The following is a 24,557-nucleotide window of genomic DNA, read 5'->3' as shown; positions in this document are numbered from 1 at the left end:
CCATCAGCACGACGGTTGCTGCCACTGCTCCACTTAGAGGTGCAAATATTTTAGCAAATAATTTGAAGTCGCATGCAAAAATTAGCAACTGCGCGAGCAGAAGGAAGACGAACTAAGAAGCGGCTTAAAGACTCGAATCGGCTTAAACCAAATATTTAATAAAGCCAAACGCACAAGTGGCCAAGTAGATCGGGAAAATGCGCTGCGTCATCTACAAACAAAACAAAACTGACCATCAACAACAATAACACAACAACAACCACAATAACAGCAGTAAATTTGAGTTGCGATGATAAACAACATTTCGGCTAAGGGGCAGCATCGAGGCAGCCACCTCTGAGATTTCCCAAACAGCATTATCCGATTGTAGCTTCTCGGCTAATATTATGCAATGCGCGCCATGAGATATCCGAAACGTATTGTTTGTATTTGCCAAATATGCGAAATGGGCAGTTGAGCTTCGTTGAATTGGGTTAGCAGCAGGTGTAGTACATGGCAATTCGTGGTATATGTAATGGAATAACTCTCTGATTCAGACATTTATAGGATTAAATACAGGCATACATAGAATGCAGACATTAATGAAATATGTAATAATAATTATGTATATTATATAAATTTAAATTATATATGTCAATTATATAAATTTATATTTTCACTTTTACTTCTAATATTAGTCTTCTATTTTCCATGTTAAATGATTTCATATTAATTAAAATGCTGAATTTAAATAACGCTATATATAATATTTTCACTGTGAATAAATATTAGATTAAAAATATATTTTAAACACACATATATGGATTTCTTTAAGCTTCAGAGGAAATCTAAAAAGTCATTTAAAAACGTTAAATATTTGTAATACTTTGTTTCATATCTATATATTATATTCATATCTAAATTTCCTAATTAAAGCCCATATTTCATCAATATTCACATCTAATATCTTACACAATTCAAATTGAAATTTATCTTAATTAAAGCCTAAATAACCATTCTTTGTCTTCATTAGCGCCATCTATTATCAGTTATTACACGCATTTTTCTGGCCTAAACAAATAGTTCAAGTTCGTTGCCAGAGTCTTTTGTTAGCAATTCACGCCTTTAAGGCAGCCACTCACGCTGCGCATGGCAAGCACTTTCAACTGGGTCGTTGACTTTACGGTCTGGGAAATGTGTCAAGGTCAGCCCTGCCCCAGACAGCAAGAAAGAAAGAGAAAGAGAGAGAGAGAGAGAGTGAGAGTGTGTGCTGTATGTAGCCTACGTGCTCAACGTCAGCTGATAATTTCACAATGTGACTCACTGAAATGCTCATCTCTTCTGCATTCAATTGGGGTAGATCTCTGACACTTAAAAATGCATTGCACAATTGCGTTTGGATCAAACGAAGCCGAAAAGCGAGAAGAGCGAGAAGAGAAACGGAAACTAACGCAAATGACCTTGGTCCGTGGCTTTTGTTCTGCTGTTGAAGACTGTGAAATCGGCTGCAGGCAGCTAAGGTTGCTGCTGCTGCTGCTTCGGCTGCGGCTGCTAGGCCTCCACAAGCAACGTGCCGGCTGGCACAACTAACCAGCCGAGCACCCACAAACCACCCACCCAGCAATTGGAGCCACTTAGACTTGCCCACTTGCGGGCGTTCAAAATTCGCTACGTTCGTTGGTTGCTTTTTGGCATTAACACAAAGTTCACAGCTGAAGTTGTCAGAGTGTGTGTGCGTGTGTGTGTGTAGGTTTACACTAGTGCCAGAGCAACAGCCACTACCACAACCACAAACACAAGCACAGACAAAGCCAACCACAACAACAATGCGCGGTAATGTTTAATGCTTTTTAATACTTGAGCTGTCGGGCGGCTGGCGTCTCAGTTAGTCTCAGCACAGCCGCAACGGAGTGTGCACGCGCAGCAGCACCAGCAGCAGCAGCAGCCAGTCAACCAACCAGCCAGTCAGTCAGTCATTCATTCAGTCAGTCACTCAGTCAGTCAGTCAGCCAGCCGCAATCAGTTGGCCAGTGAGAAAACGCATGAGCAAAAGTAAATTTTTCGAAAAATCCCCAACAAGTTTATCCATCCGGTGGGGAATGCGAAAAGATTTGCTCAAGTTGCTTGCGGCGGCTCAAAGTGTTGCCCCAAATTGTTGCAAGTGCATCAATACGAATCTGTAACGGTAACACAAGCACAAGTGGCGGCCAAGTCAAAGCTGTATTGCAGCCAGTTGATTTCGCAAAAATATAAAAAAGGCAAAAATAAAGTCTAACAACAATTTACTGCAAATTTTAGTGCGAAAAAAATAAAAAGAAATAAAGAAACATCAATAAAAACCGAAAATCAAACTACGAACAAAATAAAGTAACGACAAGTGACACAAATAAACGATAACAACAACAACAATAACAATTCGTGTTTGCCCTTCAAATAAAAATTACAACTAAAAAAACCCAACAAAATTTAAAAATAAAACTTACAAAAAGTTTTAAATAAACACAAACACGCCCAGAGTAAAAGCCGAAAAAAGGTGTAAAGACTCCAAAAGTGTTCAATAAGTGACTTCCCGACCTATCCAACTATATATAACTACACACGTCTATATACCTGTATATATATATATATATACATAAATTTGTCAACGATGGATGCGCCTGCAAAACAGGTAAATCGAAAAACAAAAACAAAAACAAATATTCCAAAATAAATTTGGCAAAAAAAATGGCTTTTTGTAGTATTGTATGACAAGTTAACTAGGCTAAGTAACAACAGCAGCAACAACAACAACAACAACGCCATTTACAGCTGCGTGACAAGTTGTACACATTGTTGTGTAGTGGGCCGAGGCGCAAGAAACTTGTTTACAATTTGTTTGTTTTGCTTAAGGCTTTGGCACTTTATGCACATCATCGTCATTATTAGTATGATCATCATCATTATTATGCAGAGATTTTCGACACCTCATTCGGTATTGTTGTTGTTGCTGCTGTTGCTGTTGTTGTCTCATCTTTACGTTGCATATTGCAGCGCACGTAAGGGACAGATTTAAGGAAAGATAAAGGTCTGACCCGAAAAATAGAAGAAAAATTCAGGCATATATAACTTTGGCATCACCTTTCCAGTTGAAACTCCACAAAAGTGTTTACAGTTTAAATTTAATTATTATCAGCTTTAATTATTGAGAAAACAAAAAAAAAAATAGGTAGGAGCAGACGGGAAAAGAGAAAATGAGATTTTCATAAAATCCAAAGGAATATTGTGAATTAAAAGAAGTAAGTAAAAAGATGAAGAATTTATAAGGGAATATTTTTTAATATCGTTTAATATAATATAATATAAAATATCCATAAAAAAAATCTAATAGAATTCAAAATTCGTTTGTTGTGTGAAAATAGAGAAAAATTCATGATTCTCATATGCTCATATTGAAAATATGAAGATTGTAATCATTAAGAAGATTTATAATGATTAAAACCGTTAATTAGGAAAAAAAATAAATGAAGTAAAAATAACACAAATATATAGATACATAAATAGATAGATAAACGAATATATTAACGTATATAAATAGATAGAAATTAGAGAAGACAAAAACCAACAGTTGATAAATAGGTAAATTATTGAAATTTTACATATATTCAACTTCGTTTCTCTACAATAATTGTTTACATATGTAAATTTTAACAATAAGTTATTTATAATAAATAGTAGACATTGAAGAGTATAGACTTTGTGTACTTTTTTGGCACATGCCATTTGATTATGATTTATAAGCATTGCTAAATATATACATATATAGTGAAAATTCTAATTATAATGAAAGTTGAATATTATAAGCTCAAATTATTACCCAGAGAGTGGGGGAGAGAGAGAGAAATAGACAGAGATTGAATGGATGCAATGGAAACTGCATAGAAGGGCGTAGAGAACAAAGTACTAGAATAAAAGGTCATATTAAAAAAAAAAAAAATGCAGCATATTCTAGGCTTTTTACAGTTTAATCGATAACCGTGCAAAATTGAACTAACAACTTGAGATTTCCTCACAGGCCTTAATGATAATCCAATTATGTAATTATAAACTTAAGAACAAGTGCATGTTCAATATAAACGAATCAGCTGTGGGCAGTGATTCTATTAAATATTGAAGCACACCCAAAAGCTGTTGTTGCTGTAATTGTTGATGTTGTTGTTGCTGTTGCTGTTGCTGCTGCTGCTGTCGGCTCAAAGTGGCAAAATGAATTAAATACACAAAAATTGCATTCGATTATTAAAATTGTTGAACAAAAGGCCCCCAAAAATTTGGCTTTCAATGCAAACTTTAATTGCATTCAATTTAATTCTGTTGTTGTTGTAGTGTTTGTTGTTGCTGTTTGTTTGATAACCTTGTGCACAATTCACAAGCCGACAAAAAAAAAAAAATTTATTTTGCGGCCAAAGTAAATGTTAAATGTTGGCCAATTGTTGCTTAGCATTTTTCATATTGTCTGGCGATTCGATACGATTTTGGCTTGGTTAGCGACCGTCTGGCATTTAATGGCCATTCAATTTGTTATTTGAAAATTATGAATTGTTCAGTTCCTCAATTTGCTTTGACATTTTTCATTTCAATTGAGATGAGAAAAAAAAGTCTCTCACAGTATTTATACACGTGTCGCTCGACTCGTACGCATTCCCAGACATTTGAAAGGCAGGCAGAAGTTTTTGCCACTCCACAATTGACAGACACAACAACAACAACGACAACAACAACCACACACCAGCAGCCCGCCCACTGAGCCAAATTTTTGGAGCGAATGGAACGCGAATGGGGAAGCAACATTGTCGAATTCGGGCTCCAAATCAGAATGCGGCAGCCAAACAGAATCCAATTTAAGATGAGCTGAACAACAACAACAACAACAATTCTCTTTTAAACTGTAAGAGATACACATATAAGCGCCTTGAAGAGGCTGGCTGGCTCCTTTTTTGTGTGCAACTGATGCTGTGAATGGCAGCTCCGCATATGTCTGCCGTCGCATCTGTCGCTTTTCACTTTCGAAATCCAATTTAAATACATTTTTTATCGCTTTGCCAATAAAATGAGAAGGCGCAAGTTTGTGTCTCAAGTCTTTTGTTTTGTTTTTTGTTTTTATACTTTAATTGCAAGAATTTTAATGCCGCAGACAATTTAAAAATATAATTATTAAAAATACTTTACATACAAATAAAAATTAAAATTATAAATAACTGAAGTGTATTCAAGTGTTATACAATATGAATTAATTAATTATGCAATTGCATTTTGCATAAGTCTAAAAATTATGCAATTTGTGAGTCAAGGCCTTTACCTTTTTATATATTTAAAGAGATTTTTGGGGCAGATAAAAGTGACTAGAAGCCCACTAAATATATAAGGATATGTTTGAGCAGGAAGAATATTTATATAGCATATATTATTGTATAGATATATATCTATCACCGTCAAACACTCCAAACTCGACTACCATTATATGCTTACCTATTCTATTTATAGATCTCTTAGCATTTTAATAGTAAATGCTGCGTGTCAGGCATAAATATTCTTTTGCTCTTTAATTGGTTATATGGCAGCTTTATCATCCATATTCCAAATATCATTTAGCATTTGCTTTGTCAAAAAAAAAAAAAGGAGCATATTTATGTAAATTAATTATAATTTTTAAAGTGTTTTCTCTGGTAATGACAACAAAGCGTGACATTCTCACTGGGATTAGTCGAGAGGGACTTGGCCTATGCATATTTATGAAACTCTTCCACGTGCCGGCTATAAAACATGACATCGGATCGCGTCGCATCGCATCGCATCGCATCAGAGATTGAAAAATGTGCTAACAAATTAATAATAAAAATTGAAATTGCTTTAAGGCAAAAAGCGAAATGGAAATTAATTTGCTGGCCAAAAGATGTGCCAGCCAGCGTGGCTCTGCTACGGTTCTTATTCGGATTCGGGAGATGACTCAATTTGTCGGCGAATCGACTTTGATCTTATCATTGGAACTTTATGGCTAGCTCCTTACTGTTGCTATATAATGAGAAGGCATATATATGTATATCTGAGTATATGCACAATGAAGTGTGTTTCAATATTTGAATTGCTAAATTCTCCCGCTTCTTTTATTAGCTTTTTCGAATCTTATTTAGTCGATTGTGCAATGCATATATTTGCTTATAGACATTGCTAAAGTTCAGAGCGTGCGATTCTTTCGATATGAAACTGCAGCAGCGCTACCGGCAGCGACGCTGACTGCGACGCCAGCAGCCGTTTTGTTTTGTTTTTTTTTTATGTTTAGTTGGCCCCGCACTTGAGCTGTGTTTGAATTATTACGCGAGTCGCTTGATCGCTCATTCGCTCTCTGCGCCTCTCACTCTTTGCGCCTCACACACTTCGCCGACATCAGCACCTCATGCTCACACTCTCCCTTTCTCTTTCACTCTCGCACTCTATCCAGCTGTATTGTTATCGCCACATGTGCTCATGCTCAAGCCAAGCCAGCCCGCCCTGCTGCCCCGCCCCACCGAGCGGTTTACTGTCGCCCCCGCCTCATTTGTTTGCCTTAGCTGTTGTGAAACGTAATTGTGTCAAGGTCAAATTTACATGAACACGCTAAGCGCCGGCGACGCAGCCGCTGTTCAGTGGGAGGGCCGGGGGCAGCGAGGCATTTTGGCGACGTCTGTCTCGGTCTCTGTCTCTATCTCTGCTGCCGCCTCCGTCTCTGCCTCTGCCTCTGCCTCTGCCTCTGCCCCTGCGCTCTGCTCCGCTGCTCAGCTGTTCTGTGTGTTCGCTTGGCAAACAGTCAGTCGCGCTCTTTTCCACGCTGTTTGCTATGCAAATGTCGACGGAGAGCAACAAACTGACAGACAGCTGGACAGACGAGCATACGGACAGACAGCCAGAAAAGGTGTCAAAGTAAATAGAAAATTATAGCCACAGCAAATAGAAAATAGAGAAAAAACTAAATGAACTTCAAATCGAAAATAACTAAATGAACTTCAAGTAGAATATTTATACTCTATTAAAATTAAAATAAAACTGTAAAGGTATTTTTAAAATGAATTTAAAAATGAAATCCAGGAAAAAACCTAATTAACTTTAAAACTAATTTTTACACTTGGATATTTTATGAAATATGCCAATTAGGTTTTATAGTTTTTTCTAGAGACTTTTTGAAATACCTATAAATATATACAGCTGCGGTCATAAAAATAGAACTGCTGTACAATACATGCTATAAAATAAATAAAACGGTACATTTTGCCTTAGAAATTGAGCTGTGTATATTATAAGATATAGATTTGCTAAAATATATTTATAAAATTTATTCAAGCTTGAACGACATTAAAGAAAAGCTCAATTCTTATCAATACACGCTGCATTACGAGCTCAATAACAGTTAACTAGCTTAGCTCTGATTTAGCTTAGATTTGAGCAACTTGATTTACTATAGGCGATGCTACAACAAAGCCTCAATACACTTCCCTCATTTGGAATGCAAATTTATAATGGTGCAGCACCCACAGTATTTACTCGCTAAGTTGGCACAGCCATTAACTCCCCAACTCTTTATATAGGGATTGTGTGGCATCTGCCACCTTTGAATATCTGGGGGCATTTCCCATGTCAAGCCGAAGCATGGATCACAAATACGTGTATGCTATAGCTATGCATATAAGGCAGTTACGAAAGTCACACTCGACTTAATTTGAGTTGTTTGATTGAGCTGGGAGTGTATAAAAGGTCACTCAGTCCACAGAGCTAAGTTGCTGCCGATCATCAGAGACTCTCTAATTGGGGATCTCGTTTGAGCATTGAGCACTTGCTTGCCCATCAATTAGTTAATGAAATACGCAAAGGCAGAAATGTTAAATAATCGACACAAGCATTTAGCTATCGAGTGTGAATTTAGTCGGATATTTGGGTGAGTTACAAAGCTTATCTAAAGCTGAGCGAGAAATTCCCGAATATGGGAATGAATCATGCATTATTTTAGAGATATTCTCTGATATTCTGTCTTCCCTCTGGCATATATGTATACAATAATACTTTCGAATGTATTCAAGAGTTTAATCAACTTGTTGTCTTCCGTAAATCTTGCACAACTGTAATTACTCGATGATTATTCATTGAATGTGCTCCGAGCCGAGTTCTGCTGAACACATTAGCAAGCGCATCTTCATTAGGCATTCGTATTTCGATGCGATGCGATGCATCATCGACTGCCTTTCACAACATTCCCAGACGATTAACGCCAGCATAAAGAACCGCCGAAACGATTTGCAAATGCCAATTTATCCATTGTTGCTAATAAAGGCGATTATCTGGCTCAATATGGTGGTCGGCTGCCACCCACGAGCTTTCCAAGTGGCCAACATTTGTCTTCGCCTTATCGATGGAATAGCCAATGCAATGCAATACAATACACAATGGCCACTCTAGCACTCTAAATACCTGCAGATTAGTCATAGTTCAGATAAAAGAAAAAAGCCACGCCAAAAACGGACAATCTCGTGATAAATATCGCAGCAAACCAGCTATGCAGCAGCTGCAGCCGATGGAGTTCCATAAAGCTTGTTTAGCAGCCAATAGTATAACAGTTTTCAATTGACTTCATAGAGTCTAGTAATTAATTGTATAACAACTTAAGCAAGAGTATTATATAACAATCTATAAGTCATAGAGCATATTTCCAATTAGTATAGCACCATCAGTGCATATTTAGATATCAGCTAGAGGGTTCATTTTGTATATATCTCTAAAATGCTGCACATCACTCTGTATAACAGTATGTACATATAACAGTAATCGCTCGCTGTATCACACTATTTTTAGCATTGCTTGAATCTTCTTCTGTATAACAGTTTCGACTTCTTTGCAGCTGCCTTTTGATTGATTAATATATACGACATAAAGCTAACCAGATTTCATTGTAACTTTGTTTTTTGTTTGTATAACAGTTTGAGGTTTGCGTTCAGCTGTTATAACAGCGTTGCCAGACCTGCATTTGCCCGCAGTTGCAGTTGAGCCCATTAGCATTGCAAATATAACGGACGATAAGCAAAGCAAATTGCGAAATTCCTGCAGGCAGTCGGCAGTTGGCAAAGTGAATGGGATTCTTGCGATGTGGGCGACTGAGTGCTCGACGAGGTCCGGGAGCACAGTCACCTATTGTGACTGTCAGCCGGATATGTAGGCATTGGCATGCAAACCAATGCAGAACGTTTGGCTGATGCAAGAGCCAGAGCTAAAGCTATGACATTAATCTAGGCGCATCTTCGTCATGGACAAGCTGCCAAGCGGCATTTGCATGCCAAGCAGAGGCGAGGCAGGCCACGGTGGCAGTCGCTGACACTTCACAGTTCATTGGCGCCGTGACAAGCCCACCAACAGGCGGCACACTTGGCAACAGCAGACCTGACGCAGACGGCGCTGATCGCGCTGATCGAGCCTCCCATGGCTAACGTTTCGATATCTCAATTCGTGGCGGCGCGGCCAACACACACCCCAGTTCGAAATGATTCAGACATTGTGTTTTTTTTTTTTGTCAGTTACAGTTGCAGCAGTTTTTGTTGGAGCTTGTAAAGTGGAGGTAATTGTATGGTTGGCTGGCTAGCTGGTGGGCTGTTTGGCTCAGGGCTGACCTTCAAGATGTCAGCGTCTAGTGTTTCCGTTTTTAAACTGACCAACCAAATGTGATGGCAGCTGTCTGCAGACCTGAAAGAAGTTCGTTGCCTAAGTCTTTTGTTTCTGTTATGGCCAAGGGGCGAAGGGACGGTGTGGCCGAGCAGGCAGCATGACGCGTGCATAAAAATAAACATTCAAGTCGGTCGACTGTTATAGTTAATGGGCCGCAATGGCTGCGCGCGACGGCATTAACAAGATTTAATGCTAAAAATAACAAATGAGTAGCAATTACGCGACTCCAGACATCAGACAGCAGGCAACAGACCCCAAAGCCCAGACGGAGACAGTCTGTGAAATAACCCACGCGACTGAGTACGCCCCACACATACACACACATATATCTATGCATGTGTGTATGTAACTTTTGATTTGATGATGTGGGAAACACTCGAAATAGCAAATACAACAACAAGAGTTATTAGCACAAATAACACAACGAGAACAAACAACAGCAAAGCCTCGAGCATGGCACAAAGGGTATGGCGGGGCCGGCACTCAACAGCCACAGTCAAAGTCTCTCAGCAAGGCACCCGGATTCGTTATTTATGGCATACGACGGTTGGAAAATTTATATATTTGTCTGTTTATGTATTTATTGGGTCTCTGCCTCTTCACCAGACACAATTCATCACGTGCGTCATTTAACAGTTCAATCGCTGTCCCAGCCTCATCAGCTCCAGCACCAGCCCCAGCATATTCTTTACAAGGAGTTTTTTTTTACCTATAGGAGTTCAAATGAATCTGAAGGTCAATTAACGGTATAGCGCACTTATGGTTATTTATATTTTCGACAGTCTAGCAGCATCTCTCTCGTTCTCTCTCTATTCGGCAAACATGTTTTAATTTGATTGTGATTCCATTCCTTATCTTAACCGCATTTCAATGGCTTTCACTGTAGTGGCTTGACTACTTGGCTAATTGCCAAATTCCCCAAAAAATAAACGGATGCTGAATATGAAAGCAGTCTGTACTTTCGAATGTGTAGCGCCCCATTAACAAGGCAAACAAAAATACAAATAAATTAAAGCAAAGCTACATCTAAAACGAATCCGGTTGAAGGTTGATTCTCGACTTTAAATGTTTTATTAGATTTGTTGGACTTGGACGTGAGATATGCCACGATTCCAGCTGTGCGAAATTTGTCAGAACTTAATTAATTTTTGTTTAATTATTAATCAATTGCAGCCACCCACACGCCAAAGGCAATTTAAATGTTGCACTTCTTTTTCTATTTTTCTTCACTCTTAACTCTTCTTCTTATTCTTCCTTTGTTTGAATGCTCTATTCCCAGTGTGTGGCTGGTGGCATCAATTTATCAATTAGTGCTTTTTTGCGGCTTGTTGAACACAGCTTAAAGTAAATTTATACTTAATTAATGGGCTATTAAACTACGACTTTGCATGTACAACAACGGGGCGTATCTGCCATATTTTCTAATTTGGGGATTTGAGCTGTGATCTAGAGTTGAGCAGCGAAGCGGAACAGGCGGCGGGCAATCGGAAACAATTGCCGAATAGAAATATTAGCCTTGGCCACGCTCCAAAAGGTTAAATATCATGACTACCTAGCTATTTATTTTAATTATATGTATAGAGATTTCTGATTGTTGATGTAATCAAAGTGTTTCCACTCTATAACATTAGCTTAACCCAATTTGGCTTAAACAAAAGAAGAAAATCTGGTACATTGTACGTTGATTGCATTTCGTTTGCGGCATTTTATATTTTTTACTGCCCGCCTCTAATGCATTTTTCATAACATGTTGAAATTGTACACAATAAAAAGCAACGCCATTGCGAATGTTCATTTGCAGCGGTATGCAAATGCGATTTAGTGGCTTTAAAGCCGTTACGGATCTGTTTAATCGATACCCTACAGGAGACGAGTACAATTGCAGTTAAACTGAAATTGTTTTAAGTAATCGATATTTCAAAGGACACAAACACCTCTAATGACACTGGTAAACTTAGAGACGATATCTAAAGCCACTTTAATCGATAGCCTGCAGAAGGAGGCAAAATTCATTAGAAACGATATCTACATTTGTTAATCTGCTTTAATCGATATTCCACAGAAGACATTCTCTACTAATGACAACAATCGTTTACAACGACGATATGCAAATGTAGTTAAGCTGCCTAGATTTCAACCGTCGATTAATTTAACCAATGCGGGCGACGTTCTTCTCTGATCGAGACATTCGATAGATGTTGAATTTTGACGCGTGTTAGCTTTGATTTCTTGCTGATAGCGAAAAAACAAATTAGGCATTTAACAAAAAAAATTTAGCTTAGCACTTTACAGCTATTTAAAAAAAAAAACAAAGAACATAAGCACCAAACTGAAACCAAGTAAATTTATGGCACAGCTCTGAAACGGGTTAAATGGGTATACAGATCGAGGCAATGACCCAGAGAACTACTGAAAATACCGGCTGAAGTAGCAGAAACACCTAGAACAGAGAACTATCTGTAGAATAGTTCGATCGATCTATCTACCAGCTCGAATCCATCATTAAACATAGCCTGAGAACTTTATACACCGATACAACGCGACTCAATTCGATATTCTCCATTCGCCCCAACCATGGCCATATCATTTACGGGCAGTCCGAAACAAAACCGCGCTGAGAATTGGGCGAACGAATGAAAGCAACAAATTAGCACGAAATTAATTGCATTTAAGCAGCAATAAAAATGAAAAATTACTTTTATCGCACGGCTAAGATCGTGTCTTCGGGTCGCTCCCACCGAAATCAGTCGAGTTTTTATTTAAATTCCGTATTCTTTTATTTTTGCTTAAGCTGTTGATAGAGCGACCCGCCATAGATCTATCATAGAAACTTTTCGCTTTCACAAATAACCCCACCAAAATAAAAAAATAAAAAACTTGATTATTAACATATGTAAAACGGCATCGGCATTTGTTCACAATTTGTTATATTTCACATGTTTAATAAATTGCTTTTAATCTATAAGTTTTAGTGTTAGAAAATGCTAAACACATTTCAAATGTGTGCGTAGGTGTGTGTGTGAGTGTTTATGTGTATTTGAGTCAGTGTTTTAGATACTGAAGTAGAGAAGATTTGTAGAATCGGAAAGAATGTTCTACATCCTAATTGAATTTGCATTTAGAGAAATCCATTTCGGGATGCTGTTGCTTGAATCTGTGAAGATGAAAGATAAGCATTACTCAGAGCTGAGAGTGAGAGTGAGCGAGATCATTCACTTACTTCTCTAGTATATCCTGTTTCTTGCGATCCTCACTGGTGGGCAAACCCATCTCCTTCTGGCGCTGATCGTACATCATTTTCTCCACCATGCTACGCGTTTCGCCATCCAGATCTGATAGTTTTGATGACTCTGGATTGATTTTGCGAGTGGATATTTCCGGATCGGTTGTAACCAAACGACTCCACCAATTCATGCGATTGATCTTCTCGAGTGTAATGACCACCGTTTTGTTATCTTGGATCACCCAAAGCGATTCCTCCTGCTTGACCTCGGCATACAGCTCGCCGTCGATGACCGGCTCTTGACCTTTGATGCCCACCTTCAATGTCTTCTTGCCGATGTTGACCACAATGTCGCGGGCACGCAAAGCGAACGGCACATTGAAGGGAATCTTCAGCTGCAATTAGAATGTGTAGATAACCAGTTAAAGTTGTTCATGAAGATCCAAGATATCTCCGAGTCGAATTCGAATTCGAGTTTGAGCTCGACTCCGACTTCGACGTTGACTGCAGAGCAAAACCAATTGCAAACAATTATGAGCACGTATCGTAACGGAGGCAAACATCTCCGGTTCATGTAATTTGTGATTAATGATCTGAATGCCTTCGACATTCTAGTGGCTACGTAACAAAGTCAACAGAAATAACAATTGTTGATGTTGATGTTGCTGATGATGATGCTCTGATGCTCTTGCTGTTGCTGATGCCCAGTGCTTTGGACAGCCTTGAGGCAGCTAATAACGAAAAACGGTCTATAAATAAAACTCACACAAGACGCCAAGAGGCACGTCTTGTATCGCCAGCTGCAATCAGAAAACTGGAGCTGCCCTTCACCCAGGTCCAGATCAGGCCTGCCTCAAGGACTGAGGCTTGGTCTGCATTCAACGGGAATCTAGCTTAACTGCTTGGCATGCCTTGCAGAGTTCAAGGACGTACAGCGGTTGTTTTATTATGCCTATGTATATATGCACATATGTAGCCAGATCCGGTTGCACACAGTGCACAGGAGCAGTGCTTGGAATGTTGCTCAACAGGTTGCCTGGATTTGCGCCAAAGTCGAGAGTGACGAACAATGCAACGGCAACCGCAACCTCCGTAACAACAACAACAACAACGAGGGCAGCTAATTGAATGAGGCCTGTTCCAAAGTTCAAAGCAATTACAGTAGCGTCTAAAATGATATGCCCGCTGTCCATTAATCATATATATATATATATATATATATTAGCACCTTTTCTATTAACTTTAATAGAAAAATTAATAATGTGAGAAAACTTTAAATGAAAAAAAAAAAAAAAAAAATAGATAAAAAACGCAGCAGCAGCGGCAACATACATAATTAAAGCCTAAGTTATTAGATACTCAGCCCAACCAGCTGAGAACACTGCAATCAATTAGAAACGACAACAGCGAGCGACCCACTTGCCACAGTCGTCGTCGCATGTGGAAACGCAGTCGCAGTTGGTGTCGACAACTGGCAAACAACAATGCTAGCGGCTCACGCGGCTCTTTAATTAAAAATCAGACAAAAGCTACAGCGTCAAGGACGCTTTCGTTGAAGAAGACAAAGTCAGCAGCCGCAGCCGACCAAGTCCGCAGCACGACACGAAGATTCGTGCGTGCACATCTGCTCAAATCTGCGTGTGTGTTTTGTTTGTGTTTGTGTGTGTGTGTGTGTGTGGGTGCCCAAGGTGCTCCAACAATATAGCAAACAAGTAGCAGCAACAGTAGCGCAAACACAACGGGCGGCCAACATAACAACAGCAAGCGCTAGAGATGAGCATGATTATGATCGGGGCATTCCGTTCACAACTAAAGCATCTCAAATAGCGATGAGCGCCATGCACAATAATCTTTGTGCTTTGTGCGACAATGTGGAGGTTTCAATCGAAGCTTGTCGCCGACGCATTGCTCACACATTTTTGACAAATTGGACTTAAAAATGTGTCAAAATTGAAACTGAAGCGGATGTCAATTGAGATTTCTGAAGCACGGCGGACGACGCGGATGTAAACGGTTGAGCTCAGCAAATGTGTGGGTGATGGCAATTAGCAAGAACAACACTCACACTTAACATGGCTGCAATTACCAGAGTATGACTGCTGTTAGCAGCTGTTACTGCATTATGAAACAGGTGTGTGTGTGTTTGTTTGTAATTGCTAATCTCGACTCGAAACGGCTACCGATATCGGTTAATGGCCTTTCGGCGTGTGCTGCGATATTCGAAAGGGAATTTTTCGTTGAAACTCCGAAGCTTTCACAGTGTTGCGAAGGTTGTGCAAACAACAGTTCTATTCTGTATGGCCATACGACTCGCTTACAACTAGGAAATTTACACAAATCATATACACACACACACACACACAGACATATACACCAACACTGACAAAGGGGCAAATTAAAACACGGCATCAAAATTAAATGCAAACAATAGTTCATGCAAATGGGCGTGCTGAAAGCTATGAAGACAGCAACAAAGCTCAAATATGATGCGGCTAAAAAAAAATGATGCCAACAAAGCTAAGACAAAAACAAATACAGCGACAACAACATGGACAAGCAACCATTTAGTCGTCAGTCAAAGTTCAAAGCATACGGAAAAGGTGTCGCATTTGAATTAATGATTAACGTGCCAAAAACCTGTGGCACACTTATGAGCAGCGAGGGAGTGCGCATGTGTGCGTGAGCGAGATGGAGATGGAGAAGCGAGCCTCTAATAGACACTGAGGCAGACACCAAGTCTGAGAGTTGCTGATTATGCAAATAACGTCTGCCTGCATTAATCGATAGTCAGCTAATCGATCATCAAGAACTGCTGTGCACCAATTCCTCAACTTGGCAACTATAAATCCACGCTTGATTTCTATATTAAGGGCTTATTAAAATTAGATAAAGTGAAAGAAATTTTTACAAAATATTCATATAAAATATGGGGAAAAAAAATCAGTTAACTGTATTTGTTGTCGCGCTTTGAATAATTCTACGAATTTCGAAACAAAATCGACAACAACTAAAAGTTCGCTTGACTTTTCTTAAATATGTATGTGTGACGTATAATTTATGCTGAAAGAAGCAACACGGTGCCTGGCACGAAACCCCGATCTCCAAACCAGCGTGGAAACAATCAAAAATGCAAAAAAAATAAAAAAAATAAAATAAACTAAAACAAAAATAAGAATAAAAAAAATAAGATAGAAAAAAAAAACTTTTCAAAACTAGCCGAAGTCGAGTGAGTGGCGCGACTGCGTCGATAACATTATCAGAGCTCCGAAAGGTGCCCCTTAATAAAATAAAACCTGAATCAGAACTGATCGTCTAGCATAGTATATTGGAGTAGATCGGTGTCGTCGCCACTTGACAGCCAAATCATCAATTGAATTGCTTAAATCTGATTAGAATGGCGACCAAGCTGCAAACTAGTTTCAGACGAATAAAACACACCAAAATACGTAGCTCAAGTGCTCAATCTGTCTGTCTCCCTCTGTGTAAGTGTGTGTGTGTGTACCAATTGAAATTGTTGTTCACTCTAAAGCTGAGAGTTCGCACAGATCCGGTAGCAGTTAAGACCCCCATAAAGAATTCCCAGAGATCAGTCACAACAGCTAAAGCCATGCGACAGCTTATTGGCCTACTTGGAGACATATTAGCATAAATGAACGCTATTCATAACTCAATTCCGATTGATCGATAGCCCGGGATTATGCAAACTGAAAAAATGTGATACAAATTAGGCATTAGAAACCAATTAAGACAACGAGCGCTATATCTACCAGAAACCACAAGATGCCAAAACAAAATTCACGCTAACACGGATCTCCGGCAGAACAAAAATGAATAGAACTATAGCACACTATCAAAAGTTCATTTACCTATTTGAGCGACATTCTCCAGGTGTAAATTTTTTGTAATTGTCATTGTTGAAGATCGTTTTGTCTTCGGTCATTCCACACACAGTTGACAAATTTAGAGTTCGAGTCCATATGGAGCCTTCACTTTAATGCATAACTAACTTTACGAGTGCCATAAAGAAATGCTCGTAAATGTAGTTTCATTTTCTTATTAAGCTGCCTGTTTTGCTCATAATTAGCTAGAAAAACCCACAAAATATTAATGAACAATTGACGTCATTAAGAATTTCAGCGTAGTATTTCCGTTTACCCGATGACTCAGTGAAGAATCAGCTGTGCTTGGTTTTTCAGCATTATTGATTGGCGTTGAGCTCGTGTTCAGATGCCCCCAGGCAAATTTTCTCTAAAGCGCTAATCGCCGAAATTAGCTACGACAAATGCTGTTATACAAAGCGAGCTTCCAACTGCGGCTATTGTGATATTATCTTTCTGTTGTTTTGCTATGGCATTTTGAAAGAACATCGAGCGATAAACATTCCATATAACATGCGCAGGCATCGATTTACCTATTAAGTGATGCGCTCTGGCATCGATATAATTTTGGGCCTTTTAGGCGAACAGAAATGGGAAAATTAAAGGATATATTGTGATCCAGGTATCGATGAGTATTCAAAAATGAAATGTGCAAGCTATCGATAGTATTTACATGCATAGGGATATTTGTTCAATAGAGAGGAGCATTTAAAATGCTAGGCGATATTCTGCATAGGCTAATAGAAGACGGCAAAAGTATTTACTTTATTTCAAAGAGGGAAATTTTGACAATTATCTGACATTCTTTTATTTTGTCCTTTATTTTAAGTAAATACCCAAATTAAAGTTCGCATGCAAATATTTAGTGCTTTATTCATATTTTCAATATTTAATTTCATATTTATTGTTTGAACGTGTAAGCAGTGACGCGTATCAATGAGCCGTATTGTGTAGTGGGGAATTCCCTAAGCTGTTATAGCGCGTCAAAAATGTTGAGCTAATGTCACCCAAAATGAAACTGCTATTAAACTTTGGCTGCAGAACGGCTTAATATTAAAATGCCTCGCATAACAGCCGGCTAACGAACGTCAATAGAATCTCTGCACACAATATAGATATAGATATATATATAACATTTAGGTATATATATTTATTTTATGGGCAGATATTCTATTGACGTTCGCTACTATGTATATATATGGGTGTGTGTGCTTTTTTGCATGCTTAATTATATGCAACAAAAACAACATGAAGAATTGTTTGTTTTGGCTCGGCGCGCAGCGAAGAAGCCACAACGTTTTGCTTTTGGTGAATGTTGTTGACTTAACGTATTGGCTATGACTGTAGACTGCTATGAATTGGATTGGATTGGTTGATGTTGCTCTTGTTGTTGTTGTTGTTGTTGTTGTTGCTATTCTGTGCTGCTGTGTAGCTTGTGTTGCTGTTGTTGATTCGCTCGGCTCAGCTCTTAGCTTAGCTCAATTCAAATTCATCTCGATTCCATTTGGCTAAAGTGTTTGCTTGCTGTGATTCTGCGCTGGTAACTGGCAGTGTCAGTCTAAATCTTTGTCAACTCAGCTGATTTAGGAGATACATATACATATGTGCACACATACATTTACATTTATGTATGTATAGCTGTAGAGTCAAGCAGCTGGGCAACACTCACTTGTCTCACTTAAAAGGTGATAACAAGCTGCCTGCTCAAGGGGCATAAAACAAGAGAGCAAAAACTGAAGACAAATTTGCTGAATTGTTGTTGTTGTTGTCGTTGTTGGCACAGCAAACAAAATGTGTAACAATTTATTTGCCACAACAATTGGCACAGTGTGACAATATAAGCAATTATCGAACAATTAATTGAGTCTAACAATCTCTTGGCATTTTGATATAAATATTCGTCTAATTCCTTAATTTCAGACTTTGGGAATCCAGATTTTAAATTTAATGTCTAGAATTTAGAGCAGGTTTGCTGTCAGCTTCATTTTATTATTTAGCGCTTCTTAGGCAAAAACTTGACGTTAAATGTTCATGTTAATATTCCACAACAGCCATATAATAAATTTAATAAACTCAGTTTAATATATTCAAGTTTGCCAAAAATAAGAAAACATAAAAAAGAATAAAATAATAAGAAATTAATGATCTATGATGTATTTTATTTTTTATTTTTCTTTGGAGGCAAACTGTGCCAATTAATTGGCTAACAAGAAAAGGGCGTGCTATGCAGCCTTTTAGCAATTACAAAAATGAAGAAAAAATATACATATCATATACTTAAATCATCTTTATGAAGCCGGATCTGGGCAACAATACACCCACGCTGTGGGCCCTTCATCGGCTCTTGTGTTGGCTGCGCCGTGGGATTCAATATCTCAATATACAACAAAAAGCGATTAAACAAGAGCCCAAAACTACAGTTGAGAGTTGAAATGAGTTGCAGCTCAATTTGCCAGCGAATTTGCCCACGGGCCATAGCAAAAGGGCAAGCGAGGCAACGAGGCCGTCAGGCATTTGAGATGATGTCGTCTATTTATAGAGAGAACTGAGAAAGTAGCTGAGGCAGAGAACATCAAAGTGACAGCGCGGCAAATTTCAAATTAATACCAAGAGCTAGGCAGAGGGCAGAGGGGATGCTCCACTACCTGCCTGGTTGTTTAACTGCCCACGCCATAAGGCGGCAATTGATCAAGAGAATGTTCTGTGCTATAAATATAGCACAATGAGCAGTCGCAGCAGCCGCAGCTGTTATGACATGTAAAATCCGGCAAGAAAGTAGCTATCGAGCCACAAACAACAAACAACGAGAACAACAGCAAAAAGTTTGCGCATCGCAAAGCAAACAACCTGTCGACAGCTTTTAACATCAACGTTAACGTTAGCGTCAACGACGATGTCGACGCCAACGCCAACGTCAACGCCAACGCAAGCAGCGCAGCAGCAGCAGCAGCAGCAACATCAGACCGTTTGCTCTGGGCAGTTCAGCTGCTCGGCGCGCGCCGTTTGCTTCAGATTGATTCTTGACGCCGTTTAGATCGGTTCTGTTTTTTTAGCGCGTGCTAAAAATAGAAGTTATAAAAACTAGAAAAGAAAAATAAATACATTTGAATACAACAATTCAAGACTATAAAGTCGCCAAGCAATCAATTAACAAACTAAAAGAACGGTCCAAAACAGCGACTGACGCCCAGTTGAGTGTTTTGTGCCCAATCAAAAAGACTGACAACTGGCATAAATATCAATAAAAAGATATAAATATATATATAAACATATAAGCAGAATTTGTGATATTATAAATAAGTTTCAATTGTGTGTGATAATTACTTAGATAAGCTAAGTAAATTTGCCAAAAACAAAAACACAACAAAAAGTAAGTAAAAAAAAATAAAAAAAAAAAAAATACAAAGCCTGTTGAAAAACCAGTTGAAAAATTAAATAAATAAAATAAAATAAATAAAAAAAAAGAAAAAATGCTGCATACAAAAACAGATACATATATAAATAAAAATATTTTTGAGCGCTGATAAGACTTCCGCATGCTTAAAACGATCTTTACACAATATACTTAAATCAGAAATAAAAAAGACTCAAATATATGTGTGCACGCAAACAAAAGACTTAGGCAACGAACTTGACAAGTGTCTGTGCGTGCGTGCAACAAATTTAGAATTAATTTCATTAATTGCAATAATTATAAAATTAAAATAATAAAAAAAAAACAAGAAGCAAGGAAAAAACCAACAACAAGAAATTGTCATTTGCATTTCGAAGAGTGCCTGCCAATAAAATGAGAAAGGCAGAAGATTAAAGCCAAAAACAACAAAAGCAATCCAAATCGAACCAGAGAAGTTCCATTAATAACAATAACAACAACAAAAAACTAGCTGAATAAATAATAGAATGCGAATCTGCCTTTTAAAAGCCGTGTGCCAGGCAAATATCAGTCCATAAATATCAAACGGGTTGCCAGCCAGCCAACAGACAACGACCAGCGGACAGACAGCCAGCGCAGACTCGAAAGTTCACTTTTTATGTTCAACAAACCAAAATGAAAAAGTTTCAAACTCAAACTGTAATAAAGCAACAACAAAATAAAATAAAATAAATAAAAAACACATAAAACAGATTTTAAGTCGAGCGGCATAGCCGACTGCCAAATGACATTTGCAAATTATGGGAAAAAAGGGCAGGCACTAGACAAAGAAATTATCATAAGAAATGCCAAAGTGCCAAAATCTCGACTAGTTAGCCATAGAAAAATTCATAAAGGCAGGGCCTATATAAGTAGATTATATAAGAATAAAAGCTCATGTATATGAAGAGCCCATAACGAAGGCAATCGAATTTGAATTTCATATATGACATATGTGTAAATTGGAATTACAGAACCCAGAAGAGTCTAGAGCGAGGTCTGGGATTATATATGTATAAGAATATATCCCTATCTCCCGTCTAATCTCAATTCTAGTTGATCTATATAACTTCCTGAACTCATATCCAAACTTGCATCTCAACAATATCTTTTGCTCTCGCAGATGCAGGATTATTGGCACATACCACGCGCCTCGCTCGTCTCCTCTAGCAGCTCGGCCATCAGCTCGGCGAGCTCCTCGAAATCGTCCAACAAATCGAGCTCAAATCCGCCAACGCTTGCACAGCGCAGCATCCACTCCACAACCAATTCGAATGGAACTAGCGCAGCTGTCACAGCGGCTGCTGCGGCGGCTGTCTTGGCGGCTGCCAAGCGCGGATCACGCTCGTCACAGGGCTCCAGCGACAGCAACAACAGCACACGGGTGAGTAGTAAGATGAGCCACAAATCATCCATATCGAGCAACCACAACATGAATTGTGACTCATTTGGCATTTTCACCCACACAGAGCGCCACATCCGGCTCGTTGCTGCTGACGGCCGCGAATCTGGAACGATTCGCCGAGATACACAAGAAACAGGAGCGGCAGCACAAGATGCTGCTGTCGGAGCAGCTGCCCAGTGTGCACGGCCACAGCTCCTCGTCGGCCAATTACAATGCGAATCTGGCATTGGCCAGCCACGCCAAGGATGCAGTCATTCCCATCGATGCTGATCCCAATCTGCAGTACATACGCACCAAAGACCTGGACACCGTGTCCATAGCCAGCTCCATGCACTTCACCATGGTTAATGGCGAACCAGGCGGCGCCAAGAAGCCCAAGCGTGGCCTCTGCGATCGCGGACGACAGGTGACGGTTCTCATTGTCAGCATGAGCACCATCTTCATGCTGCTCATCATGGGCATGGTCTATGCACTCGAGAGTAAGTTGGCTCGATATACTCAACTCGGTCTCAGCTGGATTGGCTCAGCTAACGTATTCTCTTTACTTCTTCTCCATTTGCAGTGCGCGCTCGTGATATGCCCAAGAGCTAACGCAATTGCGTGTCGTGCTTAGAATTCGGAGAGGCGCAACCACGCCCCATATATATATATAATCCTATATATATCGTGGCTTCTTAGTTTATTATTTATTGTACTTCCGTGTCAATTATTATTATTGTTATATGCGTTGTCATCGTCTTTTTTGTGCTAGTTGCTTAAGTTATTTATTACACACACCAATTGTTCTGAGAAGCGAAATTTTTGTATGGCCTGCGTCGTACTAGTATTAAGCGAACTTACAATTACAATTAATTAGCGTTAAATTAGTGGATCAACCAACTGTATCACAGCAATGACCTGGACCATGGATTGACAGATACTGAAGTGAATGCCGAATAGCCAATATACACAAACAAACACATATATATGTAGGTACATGTACAGATATGTATGTATATATATGATGATATATGAAAAATATGATTAGTTCTTTAATGTCTATTCAGAGAAGGAAGTGTATTTTTCAATTAAACAATTAAGTTTTTTAGCCCTGTGATATGTCAAAATAAACAGAATTAAAATTGTATGACACAAAATATGTTGGGAATTCTTTTACTTCTATGAGTCATGAACTCAAACGGAGGTCAAGCATTCTGCTCTTCTTGTCTACCTATGAGTCATGCCCTCTGCAGTGAGAGGGAGTTTAGCTGCTGAAGCGTTTAGCAGCACCTGCTTTAAAACACGTACACACAGTAGCTGATCACCTTAGCAACAATTAAAAACATACGTTACAACAATAACCAACCTGGATCAACAACAACCTGGCAACAACAAACATAGACCAACAATAACATCTGGCGGAAGCTTCAGAAACAACGTCGCCTATATAAAACCAATTGTAAACTAAAAATCCATCAATTGGGGATGTTTTTAACATAAGAATAATTTGATTTAACGAGTAGGGAATATATTTTATGAATATCATCCAACTTCGATAGGTTTCTGAGCGTTCCAGACATCAAATATAAATTCTAGTCGCATATTCATGACTTAGATAAGCTCTTTGAGAGGAATATATTGGTAAAACCCAAAAACAAATTAAAAGCCGCAAAGACTTTCTCCTCATCTGTACAATGTGCGTCATACATCATTTGGAACAGTTTTTCTTATACATTAAACATAAGCTCAACTAAAAACAAACTATAACATTTGGAATTTTGTATACAGTTAACATAAGTTCAAGTCCAATAAATCCAATATCACACGCTTAGACCTTCAATATACAGTTTTAGAGCTGCTGACTAAAAAAGAGAATCTATCTATTTCATATGATAAGAGTTTTCTTAGACTCAGAGATATATTTAAATTAAAAGAGCCTTAACTCACCTCCACCTCCTGCAGTGTCTGTGTCCACATGTATTTGTCTAGAGTGCAGCCATTGCCAGAATTCGGCTGCAATTTGCCCAACTCATCCTTTTCGGTGTCATCATCCACCTTTTCTATGGGCTTGGATAGTTCCTCATTGACTGCTGTCACACGCGCCGAGTCTCCGGCAGCGCCATCCAACAGCTGCTGACGTTTTCTAGAAGAGATTGGAACACATTAAATTGTCTGCTCCTTTATAATATTATAGTCTAACTAACTTGTCCTCCTCCTCCTTGATAATGGCTGCGGCCTCTTCATCGCTAATATCACAAATCTTATTATCGTCCATTTCCTTTTGACGCGCCTCGCGCTCTGCTCGCTCCTTTTCGTCCTTTAGACGTTGTGTAGCTTCGCGTGCTTTCAGCTTCTCCTCATGGGCAGCCATGGCCAGTTTGGACTCCTTGCGGAACACATCCAGCAGCATTTTCTCCCACTCAGCTTGCTTGGCACCTGTGTAGAAATCTGTCTTCCGACGCAAGAAACTGGCCAATGTATGCAGAAACTACAAAAAGCATGGAAAAAACGTGGTTTTATATTTGTTTGTCATTGCCGTTGGCCGGCACAAAAACGCATGGCGTGTTTACGTTGCACATATGCTCAAAAGCACTCTGATGTTATTTTTAATCAACTTGCTAAATATACATTGGCTTTAACAAAGGATTCGTAAACAATTCCATGATTCTGTGTGCCATGCTTCCAGTTCCAGAGAAAAAACTTACTTCGGGCACTCCGCCTCGATGCTTCTCTGCTAAAGCGAGCAATATGTTGTCAAACTGATCTTCATTGGCGGACATTGTGTTTCCTTCTATTTTGTAAATAGTAAACTTTTTTAATATTTATTTACGTTAGTTTTGTTCTTTTTCTGGAAATTTCCGAATTGAATATTGTTTTGGGGTGACAAGTGACTGCCGGCGACTGTGAGTGTGACCAGCTTAATAACAGACAAAAATATCGTTTACACAAAACAATAAACAGTGCTAC

At 38.9% G+C, this 24,557-nt stretch overlaps 2 protein-coding genes across 4 annotated transcripts; one reads left to right on the top strand and one right to left on the bottom strand.

Annotated features, from left to right (window-relative positions):
- Positions 1 to 2,435: 2,435 nt before the first annotated feature.
- LOC6582528 (sericin-2) lies at positions 2,436 to 22,747 on the top strand. Of its 2 annotated transcripts, none has more exons than XM_015162493.3 (4): positions 2,436 to 2,647; positions 21,330 to 21,590; positions 21,676 to 22,090; positions 22,174 to 22,747. In XM_015162493.3, exons 1-4 carry the CDS (start codon positions 2,627 to 2,629, stop codon positions 22,200 to 22,202), a joined length of 726 nt encoding a protein of 241 aa, XP_015017979.1. In that variant the 5' UTR covers positions 2,436 to 2,626; the 3' UTR covers positions 22,203 to 22,747. The 2 variants fall into 2 exon arrangements, with proteins under 2 accessions (XP_015017979.1, XP_002008229.1); XM_002008193.4 differs by lacking the exon at positions 2,436 to 2,647 and adding an exon at positions 19,798 to 20,164.
- LOC6582527 (nuclear migration protein nudC) lies at positions 12,571 to 24,512 on the bottom strand. Of its 2 annotated transcripts, XM_002008192.4 has the most exons (5): positions 24,296 to 24,510; positions 23,795 to 24,078; positions 23,538 to 23,733; positions 12,914 to 13,311; positions 12,571 to 12,847 (listed from the first exon to the last, which is right to left on the bottom strand). In XM_002008192.4, the coding sequence occupies exons 1-5, from the start codon at positions 24,368 to 24,370 to the stop codon at positions 12,796 to 12,798; spliced, it is 1,005 nt and encodes a 334-aa protein (XP_002008228.1). In that variant the 5' UTR covers positions 24,371 to 24,510; the 3' UTR covers positions 12,571 to 12,795. The 2 variants fall into 2 exon arrangements, with proteins under 2 accessions (XP_002008228.1, XP_032587106.1); XM_032731215.2 differs by lacking the exons at positions 12,571 to 12,847; positions 12,914 to 13,311 and adding an exon at positions 23,194 to 23,470 and having other exon boundaries at positions 24,296 to 24,512.
- Positions 24,513 to 24,557: the final 45 nt, after the last annotated feature.

Source organism: Drosophila mojavensis, unplaced genomic scaffold (assembly GCF_018153725.1).
Source record: "Drosophila mojavensis isolate 15081-1352.22 unplaced genomic scaffold, ASM1815372v1 contig_74, whole genome shotgun sequence".
NCBI lineage: Eukaryota > Metazoa > Arthropoda > Insecta > Diptera > Drosophilidae > Drosophila > Drosophila mojavensis.
This window is presented reverse-complemented; position numbering and strand designations above follow the sequence as displayed.

Bases quoted from the DNA above. Each gene is read 5' to 3' on its own strand.
- LOC6582528 (XM_015162493.3), top strand. From the start codon at position 2,627: ATGGATGCGCCTGCAAAACAG. The intron at 2,648-21,329 runs GTAAATCGAAAA...TTGCTCTCGCAG, and splicing joins TGGATGCGCCTGCAAAACAG to ATGCAGGATTATTGGCACAT. The intron at 21,591-21,675 runs GTGAGTAGTAAG...TCACCCACACAG, and splicing joins ACAGCAACAACAGCACACGG to AGCGCCACATCCGGCTCGTT.
- LOC6582527 (XM_002008192.4), bottom strand. From the start codon at position 24,370: ATGTCCGCCAATGAAGATCAGTTTGACAACATATTGCTCGCTTTAGCA. The intron at 24,079-24,295 runs GTAAGTTTTTTC...TGCTTTTTGTAG, and splicing joins ATCGAGGCGGAGTGCCCGAA to TTTCTGCATACATTGGCCAG. The intron at 12,848-12,913 runs GTAAGTGAATGA...TCATCTTCACAG, and splicing joins AAACAGGATATACTAGAGAA to ATTCAAGCAACAGCATCCCG.